At 42.5% G+C, this 21,032-nt stretch overlaps 1 protein-coding gene across 1 annotated transcript in view; it reads left to right on the forward strand.

The window, feature by feature from the left end:
- LOC126094807 (ankyrin repeat and LEM domain-containing protein 2) overlaps positions 1 to 21,032 on the forward strand; it is a gene marked incomplete in the record, with an annotated part of 116,271 nt that overhangs the window by 34,169 nt on the left and 61,070 nt on the right. The window contains 2 exon segments of the mRNA XM_049909378.1: positions 10,788 to 10,940; positions 11,037 to 11,254. Of these exon segments, the coding sequence (XP_049765335.1) occupies positions 10,788 to 10,940; positions 11,037 to 11,254 (371 nt within the window).

Here is a 21,032-nt window from a genome sequence, read left to right on the forward strand (position 1 = left end):
AAGAAAATATGTCACGACTATCTATAAGAAGGGTAGCAGAAGTGATAAAAAAACCTTCCATGTAACATCACTGATACTCGTCTGTTGCAGAATCTTAGTATTTATTCTGTGCTCAAACAAAGTGAGGTATCTGTAATAGAATTATCTCCTCTGTGAAAGCCCCATGTGGGTCTGCGGGTAAGAATAGGCCCGAGGTATTCCTGCCTGTCGTAAGAGGCAACTAAAAGGAGTCTCACACTTTTCGCCCCTATAAGTTCAGTTCCCATTTTATGGTTTGACCTGCCACTTTCCAAATTCTACAGAAGTGTTGGCCATATGGGGAAGGACACCTTACGTGGTGTATGAGTTATTCATAGTGCCTTTAGATTCGATCTCCTCAATCTCTTGTCATGGCTTTGCATCTCCACCTACAATTCAACTATTTGGGTGAGGACACTTTGCGGGGTATGTCATCTTTCCGTTGTCTCCTGTCCTCTTTCGCCACCATGGCTATTGGATTTCTCTGCACTCAATATCCAGCATGGTAGCCAGTCCGTTGTGGTGGGGCCATCATGTACCCATTTGGTGGTAGCCCCCGACAACACAGGGATCGCACTGCTGAAGCCCGAGCTGTAAACTCCCCATGTATGCCAAGGAGTAGATGCTTGTCTTCTGGGGGCATCAGGACTCCCAGCAACAGCCATCGTGTCAGGTGGCCTTTGCTGTGGCTGGGTGGCACCTGTGGGGAGAGCCCCTGATCGGAGTTGGTGGCATCAGGGCAGATGACCCACAATGAAACGGACTAAGTCATCTCTTGCTGTTGACCATATGGTGCCAGCAGCCTCTAAGAAGGGCAAGATCGATTACAATGCAGGCAGATATGACCCTTGATCATTTTCCTCCCTCACTACAACATGGGAAGAATGTAGGGCTACAGAAAGAAGAGAGCCATACTTGCCTCAGTAGTTACTCTGTAGCAGAATGGATGCGGACTCCTTTCTACCTATGAAGCATCAGTTTTTTGTTGAACATCTTGAGGATAAGTTTGGGGAAGTGACAGCACTGTCCAAGATGAGAAGTGGTGCAGTCTTGATTCAGACAGCATCCCCAGCCGAATCCTAGGCGTTACTCACTTGTGACCGACTGGGTGATATTCCTGTTTCCGTCACTCCCCATAAAAACCTCAACATGGTCCAGGGGATTATTTTCCATCGCGACCTCCTCTTGCAGTCTGACGACGAGCTCCCTGTCAATCTAGAATAGCAGGGTGTTCATTTCATCTGGTGTGTTTACAGGGGACCCAAAGACAACAGGTTTGCTACCGGTGCCTTCATCTTGGCCTTTGAGGGTGATTCATTGTCTGATAAGGTCAAGGTGATGGTTTACCACTGTGACGTTAAACCATACGTCCCTCCCCCTATGCAGTGCTTTAGGTGCTGGAAATTCGGGCACATGCCTTCCCGCTGCACCACATATCGAGACTGCGGACATCCACTGCATCCAGATACTCCCTGTGCGCCTCCTCCCACTTGTATTAACTGCGGAGAGAAGCACTCCCCCTGCTTTCCAGACTGCACAGTACTCCAAAAGGAGTGGAAAATCATGGAGTAAAAGACCCTGGACCGTTTGACTGACCAAGAGGCTAAAAGCAAATTTGAACGATTGCACCTCGTTAGGTTGACGTCCACATACGCTGCAGCTACATTACCATTGCCATCACAAGTACCAGACATGCCACACTCTGCGCCACAAACAGTGGGCACTCCAGAATACATCTGCCCCCTTGGTGCTAGGGGGAAAATCTCCTTCCGTTGCTCCCAAAGTACCTACTTCGGGAACAAGGCTCCCCCAACGAAGGGAACATTGGTCCCCTCTCTCCCCAGCTGGAGAAGCAGCAGCCTCCCCAGCTCCTCCCATGTGGAAGGGGTCCTTTGGGACCCTCTCTCCCAAGGTCTCCACTAATGCCACAGCAGATTCATGCCAGTGACTAAAGCAGCCAAAAGCTGCTGGACAAAGAGCTTCATGGTTTTCCTCCATGCCCGAAGCTACTTTGGATAAGTCCTCCCAGCAAGCTCCTCAAGAGGAATGAGAGGGCAAGAAAACAAAAGAAGTCTGCTAAGAAAAAGGACCCTCTGGTGGCCTCAACACCACCACTCCCTACCAGTTCTGCACCTGCGTTTAAGGTGGAGATCTCAGCATCCCCTGAGGACCCGGATCTCACTGATGTCTCATCCACAATAGGAATGCATACAAATACTCAGTCGGTGGCAGCAGGTGACACTGATGCATAACCTGCCTCCTTGCATGCTTCATGGCTTCCCAGTTCATGATAACATCATCCTCCAGTGGAATTGCTGCAGTTTTTTCCACCACCTGGCTGGGCTACAGCAACTGTTATACTTTGCACCTGCTTTCTGCATTGCCCTCCAGGAAACCTGGTTTCCGGCAATGCGGACCCCTGTCCTTCATGGCTATAGGGGGTATTACAAGAACCGTAGTGACTATAATAGAGTGCCAGGTGGAGTTTGTGTCTATGTTCTGAACTCAGTATGCAGTGAACCTGTGTCCCTTCAAACCCCTCTTGAAGCTGTGGCTGTCAGGATAAGGACGATGCAGAAAATAACTTTCTGCAACGTACGAGGTGCTATCCAAAATTTTCAGGACCAGTGCCCCCTGTTGAAAACCTTGCTTTTGGACTGATGGTCGCTATCACCCTCGAAGTAGTTCCCATCAGTTCCCATCCGCACATACACACCAGTCCCAGTGCTTCTGGCACTGGTCAAGTGTTTTCTGGAAGTCCTGTTCTTTGAGGGTGTTTATCACCCCAAGCGATGCTTCTTGAATCCTCTCGAGTGTCGAACCGACAGCCTTTCAACTTGAGTTTCAGTTTTAGGAATAGTGTGAAGTCACAAGGTGCCAAATCTGGCAAGTAGGCTCAGTAGGGTACAACCACCATGTTGTTTTTCCCAAAAAGTTCCTGGTGAGCAAGGATGTGTGACAGGGTGTGTTGTCGTGATGCAGCAGCCAGTTCCCTTGATGCCGGAGTTCAGGCCGTGGTCACCGCATGTTTTCACAGAGCCGTTGCAAAATATCACAGTAGTGTGTGGCATTCACTGCTTGGTTGGGTGGGACGAATTCTTTGTGCACAGTTCCCTTGGTATCAAAGAAAACGATGATCACGCTCTTCACTTTGTTCTTCACCTGTCTTGGTTTTTTGGGTCTTGAGAGCCCAGGCTCTTCCACTGGGATGACTGTTGCTTTGTCTCCCAATCATAACTGTAAATCCAATGGTGTAAATGGTTCAAATGGCTCTGAGCACTATGCGACTTAACTTCTGAGGTCATCAGTCGCCTAGAACTTAGAACTAATTAAACCTAACTAACCTAAGGACATCACACACATCCATGCCCGAGGCAGGATTCGAACCTGTGACCGTAGCGGTCTCTTGGCTCTAGACTGTAGCGCCTAGAACCGCACAGCCACTCCGGCCGGCTTCCAACGGTTTGACGAAGATCCATGCACACTTCAACATGCTGTGCCTTTTGATCGGCAGTCAAGATCCTTGGCACAAATTTTGCGGCAACACGATGCATGGCCAATTCATCAGTCAACATTTGTTGACATGTCCCATAACCAATACCCACTTCATCCGCAAGGTCTTGCATGGTTCAACGTCGATACGCACAAACCATTTGTTGAAGTTGGGCAACAATCTTGGCGTTGTGCGGCTACGGGCCTTCCAGTGTAAGCATCATCTTCGACATCTGTACGACTGGCCCTGAACTGACCATGCACTCAAACACAAGTTTACGGCTCATACTCTGTCCCCCAAACACTTGTTGAATCATTGCAAGAGTCTCTGTAGCCCTCTCCTCGAGATTCGCACAGAATTTGATACACACGTGCTGTTCTGTTTTAATTCATCAGATATACAGCTCTTGCCATCTAGTGGTGCAAAGATCTAGTACTCCTACTTTCCAGATTGCAGCACCTGTGCCGAAAGTTTTGGATTCCACTTCGTATATCTTCCTCCAGATGGTGCAATACCCTGAATGCATTGACTGCACTGATTCATCAACTCCCTAAACCTTTCCTACTTTTCGGAGATTTTAATGTCCATAACCCAGAAAGGTGGAAGGAGTATATAGAGGGTCTATACAAGGGCGATGTACTTGAGGACAATATTATGGAAATGGAAGAGGATGTAGATGAAGATGAAATGGGAGATACGATACTGCGTGAAGAGTTTGACAGAGCACTGAAAGACCTGAGTCGAAACAAGGCCTCCGGAGTAGACAACATTCCATTGGAACTACTGACAGCCTTGGGAGAGCCAGTCCTGACAAAACTCTACCATCTGTTGAGCAAGATGTATGAAACAGGTGAAATACCCTCAGACTTCAAGAAGAATATAATAATTTCAATCCCAAAGAAAGCAGGTGTTGACAGATGTGAAAATTACCGAACAATCAGTTTAATAAGCTACAGCTGCAAAATACTAACACGAATTCTTTACAGACGAATGGAAAAACTAGTAGAAGCCGACCTCAGGGAAGATCAGTTTGGATTCCGTACAAATACTGGAACACATGAGGCAATACTGAACTTACGACTTATCTTAGAAGAAAGATTAAGGAAAGGCAAACCTACATTTCTAGCGTTTGTAGACTTAGAGAAAGCTTTTGACAATGTTGACTGGAATACTCTCTTTCAAATTCTAAAGGTGGCAGGGGTAAAATACAGGGAGCGAAAGGCTATTTACAATTTGTACAGAAACCAGATGGCAGTTATAAGAGTCGAGGGACATGAAAGGGAAGCAGTGGTTGGGAAGGGAGTAAGACAGGGTTGTAGCCTCTCCCCGATGTTATTCAATCTGTATATTGAGCAAGCAGTAAAGGAAACAAAAGAAAAATTCGGAGTAGGTATTAAAATCCATGGAGAAGAAATAAAAACTCTGAGGTTTGCCGATGACATTGTAATTCTGTCAGAGACAGCAAAGGACCTGGAAGAGCAGTTGAATGGAATGGGAAATGTCTTGAAAGGAGGATATAAGATGAACATCAACAAAAGCAAAACGAGGATAATGGAATGTAGTCGAATTAAGTCGGGTGATGCTGAGGGAATTAGATTAGGAAATGAGACACTTAAAGTAGTAAAGGAGTTTTGCTATTTGGGGAGCAAAATAACTAATGATGGTCGAAGTAGAGAGGATATAAAATGTAGACTGGCAATGGCAAGGAAAGCGTTTCTGAAGAAGAGAAATTTGTTAACATCGAGTATAGATTTAAGCGTCAGGAAGCCATTTCTGAAAGTATTTGTATGGAGTGTAGCCATGTATGGAAGTGAAACATGGACGGTAAATAGTTTGGAGAAGAAGAGAATAGAAGCTTTCGAAATGTGGTGCTACAGAAGAATGCTGAAGATTAAATGGGTAGATCACATAACTAATGAGGAAGTATTGAATAGGATTGGGGAGAAGAGAAGTTTGTGGCACAACTTGACCAGAAGAAGGGATCGGTTAGTAGGACATGTTCTGAGGCATCAAGGGATCACCAATTTAGTATTGGAGGGCAGCGTGGAGGGTAAAAATTGTAGGGGGAGACCAAGAGATGAATACACTAAGCAGATTCAGGAGGATGTAGGTTGCAGTAGGTACTGGGAGATGAAGAAGCTTGCACAGGATAGAGTAGCACGGAGAGCTGCATCAAACCAGTCTCAGGACTGAAGACCACAACAACAACAACAACAACAACAACAACCCCTTGTGTGATGGCACTGTGCTTACTGGCCAAGGTAGAGATGTCAAAACTTTCCTGTCTCAGCTCAGCCTCTGCCGCTTGAATACTGGGGCCCCCACACATTTCAGTGTGGCTCATGGGATGTACTCAGCCATTGATTTATCCCTCTACAGCCCAGGACTTCTCCCATCTGTCCACTGGAGAGCCCACAATGACTTCGTCATAGTGACCACTTTCCCATCCTGCTGTAACTCCCCAGTGCTATTCCCCTGGATGTCTACCAAGATGGGCTTTAAACAAGGCAGACTGGGATGCTTTCACCTAGGTGTTGAACCTCCCCCACATGGTACTATCATTGTGGTAGTTGAGCAGGTCACTAGAACGATCAATTCTGCAGTGGAAAACACAATCCCATGTTCTTTAGGGTGTCCCCAGCTTAAGTCAGAAAGAAAGACGGAAATAGGAGGTATGTCTCGACCATTGGGTGCCATATGTCACCTTCCCAAGTCTGGACGAAGATCAGACATGTTTGTGGGTACCAGACCCCGAAAGGTGTTACTGGCATTAACATCAGTGGCGTGTTATGTACCGATGCAATAACAATTGTGGAGCACTTTGCTGAGAACTATGCCCGAGCCTCCACATCAGAGAATTATCCCCCAGCATTTAGCACCCTCAAATAGTGGATGGAAAGGAAAGCCCTCTCATTCACTGAATGTCACAGCAAACTGTATAATACTCCCTTTACAGAGTGGGAGCTCCTCAGCGTCCTTGCACACTGCCCAGACACGGTGCCTTGGCCAGATTAGATCCACAGTCAGATGATCAAACATGGCAAAACACGGCAAAAACCCGCTTGATGTGGATAACTATCAGCCTCACCAGTGTTCTTTGTAAGCTGCTGGAATGTATGGTGTGTCGGCAGTTGGGCTGTGTCTTGGAGTCACGTGGCCTACTGGCTCTGTGCCAGGGCTCTACCGCTGATAATGTCCCTTGAGTCTGCCATCCAAACAGCATTTTCCAGATGCCAACACCTTGTTGCCTGTTGCCATCTTTTTTGATTTACAAACAGCTTACAACACGACCTGGTGACATCATATCCTTGCCACATTATATGAGTGGGGATTCCAAGGCCCGCTCCCGATTTTTATCCAGAATTTCCTATCGCTCCATACTTTCAAAATTGATGCCTCCCACAGTTCCCATATATCCAGGAGTGTGGGGCCCCACAGAGCTCTGTATTGAGTGTATCTCTATTTTTAGTGGCCATTAATGGTCTAGCAGCAGCTGTCAGGCTGTTGGTCTCACCTTTTCTCTATGCAGACAACTTCTGCATTCTGTACTGCTCCGCCAGTACTGGTATTGCCGAGTGGTGCCTACAGGGAGCCATCTACAAGGCGCAGTCATGGGCTGTAACCCGTGGCTTACAGTTTTCAGGCGCAAAGTCGTGTGTCATGTACTTCTGTTGGCGGCGTACCATTCACCTGGAACCAGAACTTTAACTTAATGACAATCCACTCACGGTAGTGGAGACATAACAATTCTTAGGACTGGTTTTCAATGCCTGGTTGACATAGCTTCCTCATCTTCATCAGCTGAATCGGAAGTGCTGTCAGCACCTCAGTGCCCTCCACTGCCTGAGAAACACCAAGTGGGATGCAACTCTACAGAGCCTTTGTTGCATCCCACCTTGATTATGAGAGTCTGGCTTATAGTTCAGCGGCGCCCTCAGCATTGTGTTTACTTGACCCACTGCACCACTATGGTGTTAGACTGGTAACAGGAGATTTTAGAACGAGTCCAGTGACCAGTGTCCTGGTGGTGGCCGGAGTCCCTTCATTGAAGGTTAGGCATGCACAACTGCTCGCCAGTTATGTTGCACACATTCATAGTTCTCCTGAGCATCTATTACCGTCTCCTTTTCCCAACCAAGGCAGTTCATCTCCCGCACCGGAGGGCCAGGTCAGGGCTTACGATTGCGCTTCGCGTCCGATCTCTTCTGTCTGAAGTGGAGTCCTCGCCTTTACCACCTATACTTGAGGTCCATTCATATAAACCTCCATGGTGTACACGTGGGCCGAAGCTTCGTCTGGACCTTTCACATGGTCCTAAGGACTTGGTTAACTCTGTGGCTCTCCGCTGTCACTTCCTCTCAATTCTTGACATGTACCGGGACCATGAAGTGGTTTACACTAACTGCGTGATGGCTAATGGTCACGTTGGCTTTGCGTATGTTTGTGGAGGACATATTGAACAACACTCCTTGCCACATGGCTGTAGTGTTTTCACTGTAGAGCTGGCAGCCATTTCTCGTGCTCTTGGGTGCATCTGCTCATGACCTGGCGAATCGTTTCTCCTCTGTACTGACTCCTTGAGTAGCCTACGAGATATCAACCAGTGCAACCCCCGCCATCCTTTGGTAGTGACCATCCAGAAGTCCATCTATGCCCTGGAACGGTCCAGTCATTTCATGGTGTTTGTGTGTACCCCAGGCCACTTTGGAATCCCAGGAAATTAACTTGCTGACAGGCTGGCCAAACAGGCTACACAGAAACCTCTTCTGGAGATCGGCATCCCTGTAATGGCCTGCGATCATTATTACACCACAAGGTTTTTCAGTTTTGGGAGACAGAATGGCGTAATCTCAGTACGCACAACAAACTGTGTGCCCTTAAGGAGACTACGAATGTGTGTAAGACCTCCATGCAGGCCTTTCTCAAGGACTCTGTGGGTCTCTGCCGGCTCCGCATTAGCCATACATGGCTAACACATGACTACCTCCTCAGTCGTAAGGACCCACCTTGGTGTCACTGTGGTTCACATATGACTGTTGTCCACATCTTGCTGGATTGCCCACTTTCAGCTCTTCTGCAGTGGACTATTAACCTCCCTGCCTTCGGTGTTGGGCGACAATGTCTCAACAGCAGATTTAGTTTTAAATTTTATTTGTGGGTGGGGTTTTTATCGTACCATCTAAGGGTGGGCATTTAGCCTCCTCTCTGAGGTTGCCAACTGCCTTCCGTTTTAACTCTGTTGCACTTTATTTGCATTTGTGTGTCTTGGTGGTCATATTTTCCCTACATATGTTCATCTCGCCTTCTGTATTTGGGATGGACATTTTAATGTGTTGCAGAGTGGCTGGCTCATCCTGTTTTATTATTGTGATCAGCCAGTCCAGACCATCTTCTCTATGGTTTTAATATCTTCTTCTACATTTCCTTGTGGTGTGTTTTCCCCATTTTTTGTTCATTCAATTCGTTTTATTTTTAGGTGTGGTGTTGGGTGTTTTTGTACCTTGAGCCTTGCTTGTGTCAGGAAAAAGGGACTGATGACCCTCTAGTTTGGTCCCTTTACACCCCAAACCAACCAACCAATCCTCTATGAAACCAGTATAGATTGTGAAAATATTGTTTTACAAATGTAACTCAAGCTTTTCTCACATGGCATCTTGAAAACCATGGATTAGGGTTGCATGGTAGATGCCATATTTCTTGACTTCCAAAAGGCTTTAGGCTTAGTATCACACATCACTTATTAATGAAAATATATTATATGGAGTATGAAGCAAAATTTGGACTGCATTAAAGATTTATTAATAGGAAATATTCAGCAAGTTGTCTTGGATGGGAAGTCATTCACAGATGCAGAACTAACTTCAAGCATGTCACAAGAAAGTGTGTTTGGTCCTTTGTTGTTCATGTTGTATATTAGTGACCTGGTAGACAATATTAGTACCGACCCCAGACTTTTTGCAGATGACAATAGGAAAAGGGGATTCTTAATTACTCTCAAATCCACTCTGTATTTTTATCACAGATCTAGTTTTCAGCTATTGAATAGCTACCTTCAGTGCGTTTAAATTGAATCATATAGACAGCTTTTTACATGTGTTGTTATACGACTTTCCTACATACTTCAACAGATTCTAACTGAGGCTATTCTTTCAAAGACAACATGTGGTCAACAGCTCAGTTTAAATGCATTGAAGACAGCTGTTCAACAGTTGAAATTTAGATCTGCAATAAATATACAGAGTGGATTTGTGACTGATTGCTGAATCCCTTTGTCCTTTTTTCAAATTTACTACAGCCACTGTGAATAACTGTTCCAATGGAATCAAACTTGGCAGTTATATGTAATGAAGTATACTCTCTGGAAAAAAAGGCTATACAAATATTGTCAGATTTAGATATGCTTTCAAATCATGCAAATTTTGATAACTTTCTTTAAATGTTAGACATACAAAATTGTGCACTTTACAAAATGCGGGTTAGTAGTCTCCTATGACTAAAACTTCAGTGAGTCACAACTGGAATTGGTAAACTCAAACAAATGACTGGGTGAAACAATTTTTAGGGATATCTAATGGGACAATAATATAAGTGTTATCATTAGTAAAGCAGGTGGCAGTCTTCAGTTCATTGTTAGGATAGTGGCAAAAATACGAAAGACTGTTTACAATACACTTGCACAACCCATCCTAAGCTATTGCTAAAGTATGTGGGATTCATACCAAATAGGACAAACAGGGGGTGTTGAAGATATACAAAGAAAGGCAACACAAATGGTCACACGTTTTTTTGACCCATTGGAGAGTATCAAGTGAATGCTGAAAAACCTGAACTGGTGAAAGCTTTTAGGTAGATACAAACCATCCCATGAAAGTCTACTTACAAATTTTCAATAAACAACTGTGAGGAATCTTAGTTAAGATTAAGGATCCCTACCTATAACTCCCACAGGAGTCATAAAGACAAGTTTAAACTAATTATAGTGCAGACAAAAGTATTTAAGCAATCATTCTTGTAGTGCTCAATATGTGAATGGAATAGGAAGAAACTGTAATAAGTGGTACAGTGAGAAGTATCCTCTGCCATGCACTTCATTTACAGTGGTCTGCATAGTACTCTCTCTCTCTCTCTCTCTCTCTCTCTCTCTCTCTCTCTCTCTCTCTCATTTTCTCTCTTTCATTGTGTGGATAGCCTGGTTTTCATTTTTTTTTTCCTTCTGCTGCATACGGATATTACAGCATTTTTGCAATGTTCAACTTTTTCAATTTCTCAATTTCAGATGATATGCAGCAGGGCCCCATCTTCAAATGCAACGGATGTCAAGACTATAAGAAATCTTTTGGAGGAACAGTTCTATGTCCCAGTGTTGCGGTCTGAAGATAACTCGCTGCCACCCACTGTTGGGGAGCCTTTCAGCCCATCTCGGCCTCCAGTAATTTCCACATAAATATTTTATTTTGATTTTTTACGTTCAGGACTGTGTAGCTTTTAGAGGCTTTACCAACTAACATGTTGTTTTCATTTGAAGGCTCTTGTACAACATGTAGTCAATCCAACTGTTGATATACATGCCTATGCTGGACCGATGCCTCAGGAAGAAGCAAAAATTTTTCGTAAGAAGTGGAAGACACCACCTCGATCTGTGTCCAGTTCTGCAGGAACACCAACAAAAAATGAATCACCTTTGGCTTTGTCCACAACAGTAAGATTAATGGACACCGAAAAAGGGTTAGAACGAATTGGCAGGTAAGATGATTGCTTTTTAATAGCTTTTAATTTTGTTCCATATTTCTCTCTCTTTCTTGAGGAAAGAATTATTTTTTCTAAAAGTTTGGAAGTGTGTCACTTTTATATGCATATTGGCAATACTGGACATTATGGCCAACAGTTCTGTCTCATAATTTATTAGTTTACTTGACCGAATTTTCCTTTTTTCTGTGACATCTTTGTCTTCAGTCCTGGTACACTTGAAATCCCTGTGACAGAATACCGTAACATGTTGCTAGAGGAGCCTACAAGGAAGTGGCACAGCCCACCTCTGCTTCATCGGTGGACTGTGACACTTTGTTTCGGATTCTTTAGTGGCACACTAGGACATGTATTGGTATTACAGAAATGTACCTGCAAATGAAAAGAAAGTAATTACAGAACTTCATTTTTGAGGTGGTAATTAAAACTTGGACCACCCACATATTGTGCTTGACTCTTTGCACAGAAGATACACTCTCTGAATTTCTACAGTTAACTCTGTATGTTGCACATGTCTCTCTTGCAGCATCAGCCATTGGAGTTGAATGAACATCTTTTGATGATGGCCTAGGCATTCTACACACAACTTGTTTGAAACATCTCTCTGTTTATTTGAGTTTCTCTCTCACCTATTAATCTTACTTATGGAGGTTATCAGATTTGCAAGTAGGTCCTTTTTGGTGACTCTTTTTGGCATCTCCTTCTCCTACAATTTGTTTCATGTGGGCATTCCATTTCACTTCACTCAACATGCATGTTCGTAGAAATTGAGTGATTACCATTGTTTCTGAAGATTGCCAACTGTGTGAGTGAAACATTAAGGGCATTCCTATCTTTTTTCCACAAAACAATACATTTACCAAAGTGTTGGGTCACTCTCAGTCCTGGACCAAGTGTTAATGTTCTGAAGATCTTGCTGCATTTTGTGGGCATTATGGTAACTCATATATATGCATATCACTCACAAACAGCATTGTGAAGTTTCAGACATAATCCTTCATGTCATTTAAGTAAATTGTGAGTAGCAGTAGCACTATAACACTCACATTGTAGCCTTGTAGCCTTTAAGCCACTTTTGCATCTGAAAATTTCTTGCAGTGAAAACCTGCATACTAAGCTCTATTTGCTAAGAAGTCCTCAGGCCACTTTGATATTCTGTAATCCTGTATTGTGTTCACTAGGCAACACTGTGGAACATGGTATTAACCAAGAGCTGTTATCCGTTGTCTTCTGGGTCGTATTGATGAACTTTTTGCAAAATCGATGTTCATTATTAGAGATTTCCAGTCACCAGAATAGTCACAATATGCGAACATAAAATACATTTCATAATTGGACATCAGGCTGACATCAATAAGATAGGTCTGTAGTGATGTCTGCAAGTCCATCAACCCTTCTTGAAACCTGGAATAATCTGCACCTTTTGTTCAATCAGTCAGAGTGCTTTGTTGTTCCAGTGATGTATGTATACATAAAAATCCTGCAGATATCTTATGAAGTCTTTGCCTAGCGTGTTGAATTTTGTTTTAGTTTGTTTCTGCCAGCTATCCTGTGTTTCAGTGACAGTAATGTTACATAGTGGCTCAGTAGATGACTTCAGTCTCTTCATGTAATTTGTTAGGTTTTCAATCTGAAAACTGGTTTGATGCAGCTCTTCATGCTAGTCCATCCTGTACATGACCATTCACAGAACCTCTGTTTTGCCACTGGAGCCTACTTTGCAAGTGTGCCCCCATCAGTGATGCTTTAGACAGCTCATCAGCAGTACTCACTATTATAATACTAGCCTCGTGGACCGAGCATGGGTAGGTGACATCTGTTGGCACATAGGCCCAAGCCCAGCTGTAACTCGACAGTGGAACACAATCCTACTGCATCGTAAAGGAAAAATTGAAAAATAATTTTATTTACCAATAAACTTTTCCCCCTGTTGGGCAGTCCACCATGCATACTTTTTGGGCCTGTACATCGTCTGTGTTTAACTATTATACAAGTCCACTCCAGACAAAAATCTTCAAGAAGACTTCCTAAAAAATACATTCACATTCAGTGTTAACAAATTTCTCTTTAGGAAACAATTTTCATGATCTTCACTATCCAGATAGGGGATCTCTTGCCAAACGTTGTAGTCTCACTTACATGGTGTTGTGGACATTGGTGAAGTTACCAATAGTTCCAGTATTTCAGTTGACAACCTGTGTGAACTAGAAAATTAACATGTAACTGTCAGATGTGTACAAAGGTGCATATGAAGATTAGGCATGGATTCTCAAAATCGTTCATTCAGTGAAACTTGTAATAGTGCAACTGCAATCTGAGGCTACTTTATTTATTGCTATTACTGTCACTTTTTGTGATAATTACAGTTGACTGTGTTCTGTTACTCTTGTTTTACTTTTATTGATATTCAACTTCATAATACTTTACCACCTCTGACAGAATTACAGTATCATTGGCAGAACTCAAAGTTCTGATTTGATCTTCGTGAATGTTATTTTCATTTTCAGCTTTCTCCTTGGTTTCCTATACTAGTTGCTCATTGTACAGATGGAATATTCTGTAGATTGAGTATAACTCCTTTTTCAACTTCTGCCTTGGTTTTGGTTTCCTGGACACTGCTGTTTGGTTCATGGATAACTTGTGGATAGCCTTTCATCCCTGCATTTTATCCCTAACACTTTCAGAATTTCAGAGAGTTCACTCCAGTTTTTAAAAACTTTCTCCAGACCTGCAAGTGGTGTAATTTGAAATTTGTGGTAAGGTCTAAGCCTACACATTACTTAATCTAACTTAAACTAACTTACACTATCGACAACACACACACACACACACACACACACACACACACACACACACACGAGGGAGGACTCAAACCTCCGTCGGGGGTAGCCGTATGGACCGTGACAAGGTCCAGTAGACTGCTAGTCTACCCAGCCCGGCCAAGTGGTGTAATAATAAGTTTGCTTTTCTTTGGTAAATCTTCTAAGATTAGTGTGAGGTTGATATTGCCTTGCATGTTTCTCTTACTGAAGATTTTTTCTACAATATACCCATGTGTTAAAATGAAACATGCTCCCAGTTTGGACAGGAAGAATGTAGAAGGTTTTTAAAAGTGGCATTATGGAAGAATGCTGAAGATTAGGTGGGTAGATTGGACAGTTGATAATTATCTGTTAAATTGAGTTGACAAGAAACAAAAAACTTTACTAAAGAAGGGGTTGGTTGATAGGGCACATCCTGAAGCATGAAGGAATCATCAAATTGGTAACGGAGATAAAATTGTAAAAGCGGTAAAAATTTTGGAGGGAGATTGTTGCTTGACTGCAGTGAGAAAGTTCAGATTTATGTAGGTTGTAGTAGTTGCACGGATTTGAAGATGCTTACACATGATAGACTGGCTTGGAGAGCTACATTAAACAAGTCTTCAGACTGAAGACAAGAAATACTACTACTATACACTCATCCGACAAGAAATTTCATTCTTTCTGACGCCATGCCGGTACTTCATTGGATCCCTTTGTATCTAACTCCAACGTATCTATTTCTCTTTTCATGTTCTCTAACTTGCATACTCTAATAAGGGATCAAGCATTTCATGCTCTGACCCTCAGAATATCTCCCCCCCCCCCCCCCCCCCTCTCTCTCTCTCTCTCTCTCTCTCTCTCTCTCTCTCTCTCTCTCTCTCTCTCTCTCTGTGTGTGTGTGTGTGTGTGTGTGTGTGTGTGTGTGTGTGTGTGTGTGTGTGTGTGTGTAACAGTTTCTGGTCATATGTACCTAAAGGAGAAAAGTCAGTACTGGTGATAAACATACACACAAATACTCCATCCTAGATTTCATAAGTAATTAATTTTTTCTGATAACAGTATTTCTATGAGAGGCCTAGCCCTGAGATCCAGTTTTAGGACAGTTTTACCTGTGAAATATTTTATCCAGGAGTCCAGGAGGGTGCCATTATCATTAAGTCGTACAGTAGAGTCTGTGCGTACTTGGGAATTACAGTATAATGGCTGTAGTTTCCCCTTGCTTTTAGTTACAGTAACAACATAGCAAAGCCACACTGGCTAATGTTACTATGCCAGATCAGTCAATCATTCACACATTGCCCCTGCAACTATTGAAATTCTGCTGCCCTCCTTCAGGAACCACATGTTAATCTGGCACATACCCATTGTTATTGCACCTGTGGTACAGCTACATGTTATTGAAGTATACATGTCTCCTCACAGCAGCAAATCCAGGGTTCATTGGTGGCATTCGTGAATAGGAAATTGAATGTAATCCTAACTCTGTATCTAATTTTCTTTTGTTATTGAGCTGTAAAGACAAAGCTCTTGCAGTCATGATCCTATGCACCAAATTGGTTGAAGTCAGAATACATTTCGTATTCTACCTCCCAAGGCTGCTTAATTTGATGATAGCATACCTACTGTTCTCTGACTGTTGTGCTTTGTTTTATTTACATTATATCAAAATTAATCATAACACATATTCAAGGTGTCTCACCAAAGAGTTGTCAGGCACATTTTCTCTGGTGTTTTGCCAGATAGTATTAATTTCGTTTTTGTAATGTGTAGCTGGAGTCAGCCCAGAGAAATACTGGTCATAACATGTTTTATATGACACTAAATGTGAACGTAAAACTTCAGTTTGTTTCCTATTACTAACAGAAATATTTTTAAACCAGAATTTTGTGTGCCCATTCAATAGAGTAGTCCCAAATTAGTCTAGCATAGTGTTCGTTTTAGCAGTAAGTACTAGCAGGAACAGTAAACCACAAAGAATAGATAGTGCTCCAGCATTGACTGAGTTGCTCTGTTGCACTCCTACACAATGATTAAAGGAAAAAAGTTTATGATTACTATATTTTCACTGTTCATGCAGGAAGACTGCTGTAGAAAGCAACATGTTTAAATTTATTACTTCATTACTAATTATTGTATTCATGACACATTTTGTTCAAAAATGGTTCAAATGGCTCTGAGTACTATGGGACTCAACATCTTAGGTCATAAGTCCCCTAGAACTTAGAACTACTTAAACCTAACTAACTTAAGGACATCACACACACCCATGCCCGAGGCAGGATTCGAACCTGCGACCGTAGCAGTCCCGCGGTTCCGGACTGCAGCGCCAGAACCGCTAGACCACCGCGGCCGGCGACACATTTTGTAGACAATATTCGTGTGTACCACTAAATGTACCAGAAAAATTAAATCATTGTATGTCACTTAGTTCAGGAGGTAAGGTATAATAAACACAGAGATGCCTGAAGAAGTACAGTATCATGCAAGAGTTTTAAATTTATTTTTTCTCTACTACTAATACTATTCTAATACTATTCACAGCACATTTCACAGATAGTAGCCATATATAACACTGGATGTACCTGCAACATTATGTCATTATGCAGCACACAGTTCAGCAGATACGATCTTATAAGCCTGCCTGAGAATGAAACTGCAGGGGGAAATTTGCTGGACATACAGGTGAAATATATGTGAAATGTATTAAATATATGTGAAATATAATTGACATGTGCATATGTGAAGAAAGCCACAGGTAAAAACCTCATCCTTAGCCCCTGGAATGATTGCAATCAAATTTGGCACACATATTAGTTACAGTCCCGAAAGAAATACTGTAGGAGTAAGAATTGTCAGCTGCTATAGGGGTGAGTGTGATAATGTGTGGGGAGGAAGAGAGATGGACAGACAGCTAGAGGGGAAGGAGGATATAGGCAAAGATAGGAGCAGGAGGAGATGGACAGAGAGAGGCAAGAGGAAGGAATGAACCAAAAAAGGAAAGAGGAGGAAACGGACAAAAATAGGGGGAGGAATATATGACCAATGAGAAGGGGGAGGATTAGGGGGACAGAGAGAGGAGGGAGGAGAAGGTGGACAAAGAAAGGTGGGGGGAGGAGGAGGAGGAGGAGGAGGAGGAGGAGGAGGCAGATAGAGTGTGGGTTGGAGGTGGACAGAGTGGGGGTGCAGGACAAGGTGGATGGAGTTGGGGTGGGGGGGGGTGGAGGAGGTGGGCAGAGGGAAAGCTGGCCACAGAGAGGGAGAAAAGAGGAAATGGATCATTAAGAGATTGGAATAAATACATACCAGGTCAACACCATTTATTCTGGGGGAACACCTTGTACTCAGTGTGTGCGTGTGTACCTGCCTTGTTACAACTTCAAGCTTTTCTTTCTGCCACTGCTGTTGCTCTTGCAGATTTATTTGTCATTGCCAGGACATGATAAATTATGTATCAATTTCACTGGTTGCTCATTTACATGCAAAGCTTGAAGTACCTCATAGTGATTTTGTTTGTTCAGAGCCGAGGGTATGAGAACAGGATGCATATGATTTACAAGATAGAACAATGACTGTCATTCAGTGGAGTAACGAGTATCTGTCCACTTTGAAAACCAGTTGTAGATCTACACCTACATCTAAATCTATCGACATACTCTGCAAGCCATCATATGCTGTGTGTTGGAGGCTATCCTGTACCATTAATAGTTGTTTCCTTTTCTGTTCCACTTGTCAATAGAGCTAGGAAAATACTACTATCTATATGGCTATGTATGAGCTCTAATCTCTTTAATCTTATCCTTGTGGTCCTTGGGTGAAATTTACGTTGAGGACAGCTCAGCAGTCAACCTCATATGATGGTTCTCTAAATTTTCTCAATAGTGCTCCTCGCAAAGAACATCGCCTTCCCTCCAATAATTCCAATTTGAGTTGCCGAAGCACCTCTGTAATACTTGCATGTTGTTTGAACTTATCAGTAAGAAGTCTAGCAGCCTGCCTTTGAATTGCTTCAATGTCTTCCTTTGATCTGATCCCAAACACTTAAACATTATAATGTGTTGCACTAGTGTCCTACATGTGGACTCCTTTACACATGCTCCACACTTTCCTAAAACTCTCCCAATAAACCTAAGTCAACCATTTGCCTTTCCTACTACAGTCCTTACATGCGCATTCCATTTCATATTGCTTTGCAAAGTTATGCCTAGATACTTAATCAGTAAGACTTGCGTCAGGCAGCACACTACTAACTGCATTATGGGATCGTTTTTCCTACTCATCTGTATTAAATTACTTTTTTCTACATTTAGAGCTAGCTGCTATTCATCACACCAACTAGAAATTTTGCCTGTCATCTTGTCTCCTTGTAGACCAACTCAATGAAGGCACCTTCCCATGCACCACAGCATCTTCAGCAAACAGTTGCAGACTGCTGCTTACCCTGTCTGCCAGATTATTTGTGTATATAGAAAACAACAGCAGTCCTGTCACACTTCACTGGGGCACCCCTAATGATACCATTGTCTGATGAACTCACCATCGAGGACATCATACTGGGTTCTGCTACTTCGTTGACAAGAGTTTTAAGAGCACAGTCACAACAATTGCTAACAGCCCAAGTAGAGTAAGAGTGAATTCTGAATAGTGTAACAATGCTTTTGTATGTTATACTGGCTCCTCTTTTTATATGTGATACGAGGCACCTATGTGACTAAGCTGGCCAATGAAATATTTGCCTTGTCTCCCTGCAGCATCAAGCTTGTTCCAGGTGAGTTAACTGCCCCCATTTTCTGAGGTACCTCTGGTCATGCAGTTCTTGTTGTAGTCCTCAATCTAGAGATTGGTTTGATGCAGCTCTCAATGCCACTCAATCCAGTGCAAGCCTCTTCGTTTCCAACTAATTACTGCAGCCTACATCCTTCTGAATCTGCTTAGTGTATTCATCTCTTGGTCTCCCTCTACAATTTTTACTTTCCACGTTGCCCTCCAATACTAAATTGATGATCTCCTGATCCCTCAGAACATGTCGTACCAACCAATCCCTTCTTCTAGTCAAGTTGTGCCACAAATTCCTCTTCTCCCCAATTTGATTCAGTACCTGCTCATTAGTTACGTGATCTACCCATCTAATCTTCAGCATTCTTCTGTAGCACCACATTTTGAAGGCTTCTGTTCTCTTCTTGTCTATGCTATTTATCAACAATGTTTCACTCCATAGATGGCTACACTCCATACAAATACTTTCAGAAAATACTTCCTGACACTTAAACCTATATTCGATGTTAACAAATTTCTCTTCTTCGAAATGCTTTCCTTGCCATAGCCAGTCTGCATTGTATATCCTCTCTACTTCAACCATCATCAGTTATTTTGCTCTCCAAATAGCAAAACTCATGTACTACTTTAAGTGTCTCATTTCCTAATCTAATTTCCTCAGCATCACATAATTTAATTTGACTACATTTCATCGTCCTCGTTTTGCTATTGTTGATGTTCATCTTATATCCTCCTTTCAAGACACTGTCCATTTTGTACAACTGCTCTTTGAAATCCTTTGCTGTCTCTGACAGAATTACAATGTCATCGGCGTACCTCAAAGTTTTTATTTCTTCTCCATGTATTTTAATTCCTACTCCAAATTTTTCTGTTGTTTCCTTTACTGCTTGCTCAATATACAGATTGAATAAAATCGGGGGTAGGCTACAACCGTGTCTCACTCCTTCCCAACCACTGCTTCCCTATCATCTCTTATAAATGCCATCTGGTTTCTGTACAAAATTGTAAATAGCCTTTTGCTCTCTGTATTTGACCCCTACCACCTTCAGAATTTGAAAGAGAGTATTCCAGTCAACATTGTCAAAAGCTTTCTCTAAGTCCACAAACACTAGAAACATAAGTTTACCTTTCCTTAATCTATCTTCTAAGATAAGTCGTAGGATCAGTATTGCATCATGTGTTCCAGTGTATCTACAGAATCCAAACTTATCTTCCCCGAGGTCAGCTTCTACCAGTTTTTCCATTTGTCTGTAAAGAATTCGTGTCAGTATTTTACAGCCGTGACTCATTAAACTGATAGTTCAGTAAATTTCACACCTGTCTGCACCTTTCTTCTATGGAATTAGAATTGTTATATTCTTCTTGAAGTCTGATGGTATTTCACCTGTCTCATACATCTTGCTAACCAGAATGTAGAGTTTTGTCAGGGCTGGCTCTCCCAAGGCTATCAGTAGTTCTAATGGAATGTTGTCAACTCCCGGGGCCTTGTTGTGACTTAGGTCTTTCAGCTCTGTCAAACTCTTCACGCAGTGTAGTATCTCCCATTTCATCTTCATCTAGTCCTCTTCTATTGCCCTCAAGTACGTCACCCTTGTATAGACCTTCTATATACTCCTTCCACCTTTCTGCTTTCCCTTCTTTGCATGGAACTGGTTTTCCATCTGAGCTTTTTATATTCTCCAAAGATCTCTCTAATTTTCCTGTAAGCAGTGTCTATCTTACCCCCCCCTAGTGATGTATGCCTCTACATCCTTAAATTTGTCCTCCATGCATCCCTGCTTAGCCATTTTGCACTTCCCGTTGATTTCATTTTTGACAGTATGTATTCCTTTTAGGCCTGCTTCATTTACTGCATTTTTATATTTTCTCATTTCATCAATTAAATACAAATTTTCTCTCTCAAATCTACTCATTCTTCTTATACTGTATTGCTTCCCCTGTTCTTGTCAACTGTTCCCTAATGCTCTCTCTGAATCACTCTGCAACCTCTGGTTCTTTCAGATTATCCAGGTTACATCTCCTTAAATTCCCACCTTTTTGCAGTTTCTTCAGTTTTAATCTATAGTTCATAAGCAACAGATTGTGGTCAGAGTCCACATCTGCCCTTGGAAATGTCTTACAATTTATAACCTGGTTCTTAAATCTCTGTCTTACCATTATGTAATCTTCCACGTATATAACCTTCTTTCGTGATTCTG

The sequence above is a fragment of the Schistocerca cancellata genome, chromosome 8, assembly GCF_023864275.1.
Source record: "Schistocerca cancellata isolate TAMUIC-IGC-003103 chromosome 8, iqSchCanc2.1, whole genome shotgun sequence".
In the NCBI taxonomy this organism is placed as follows: Eukaryota; Metazoa; Arthropoda; class Insecta; order Orthoptera; family Acrididae; genus Schistocerca; species Schistocerca cancellata.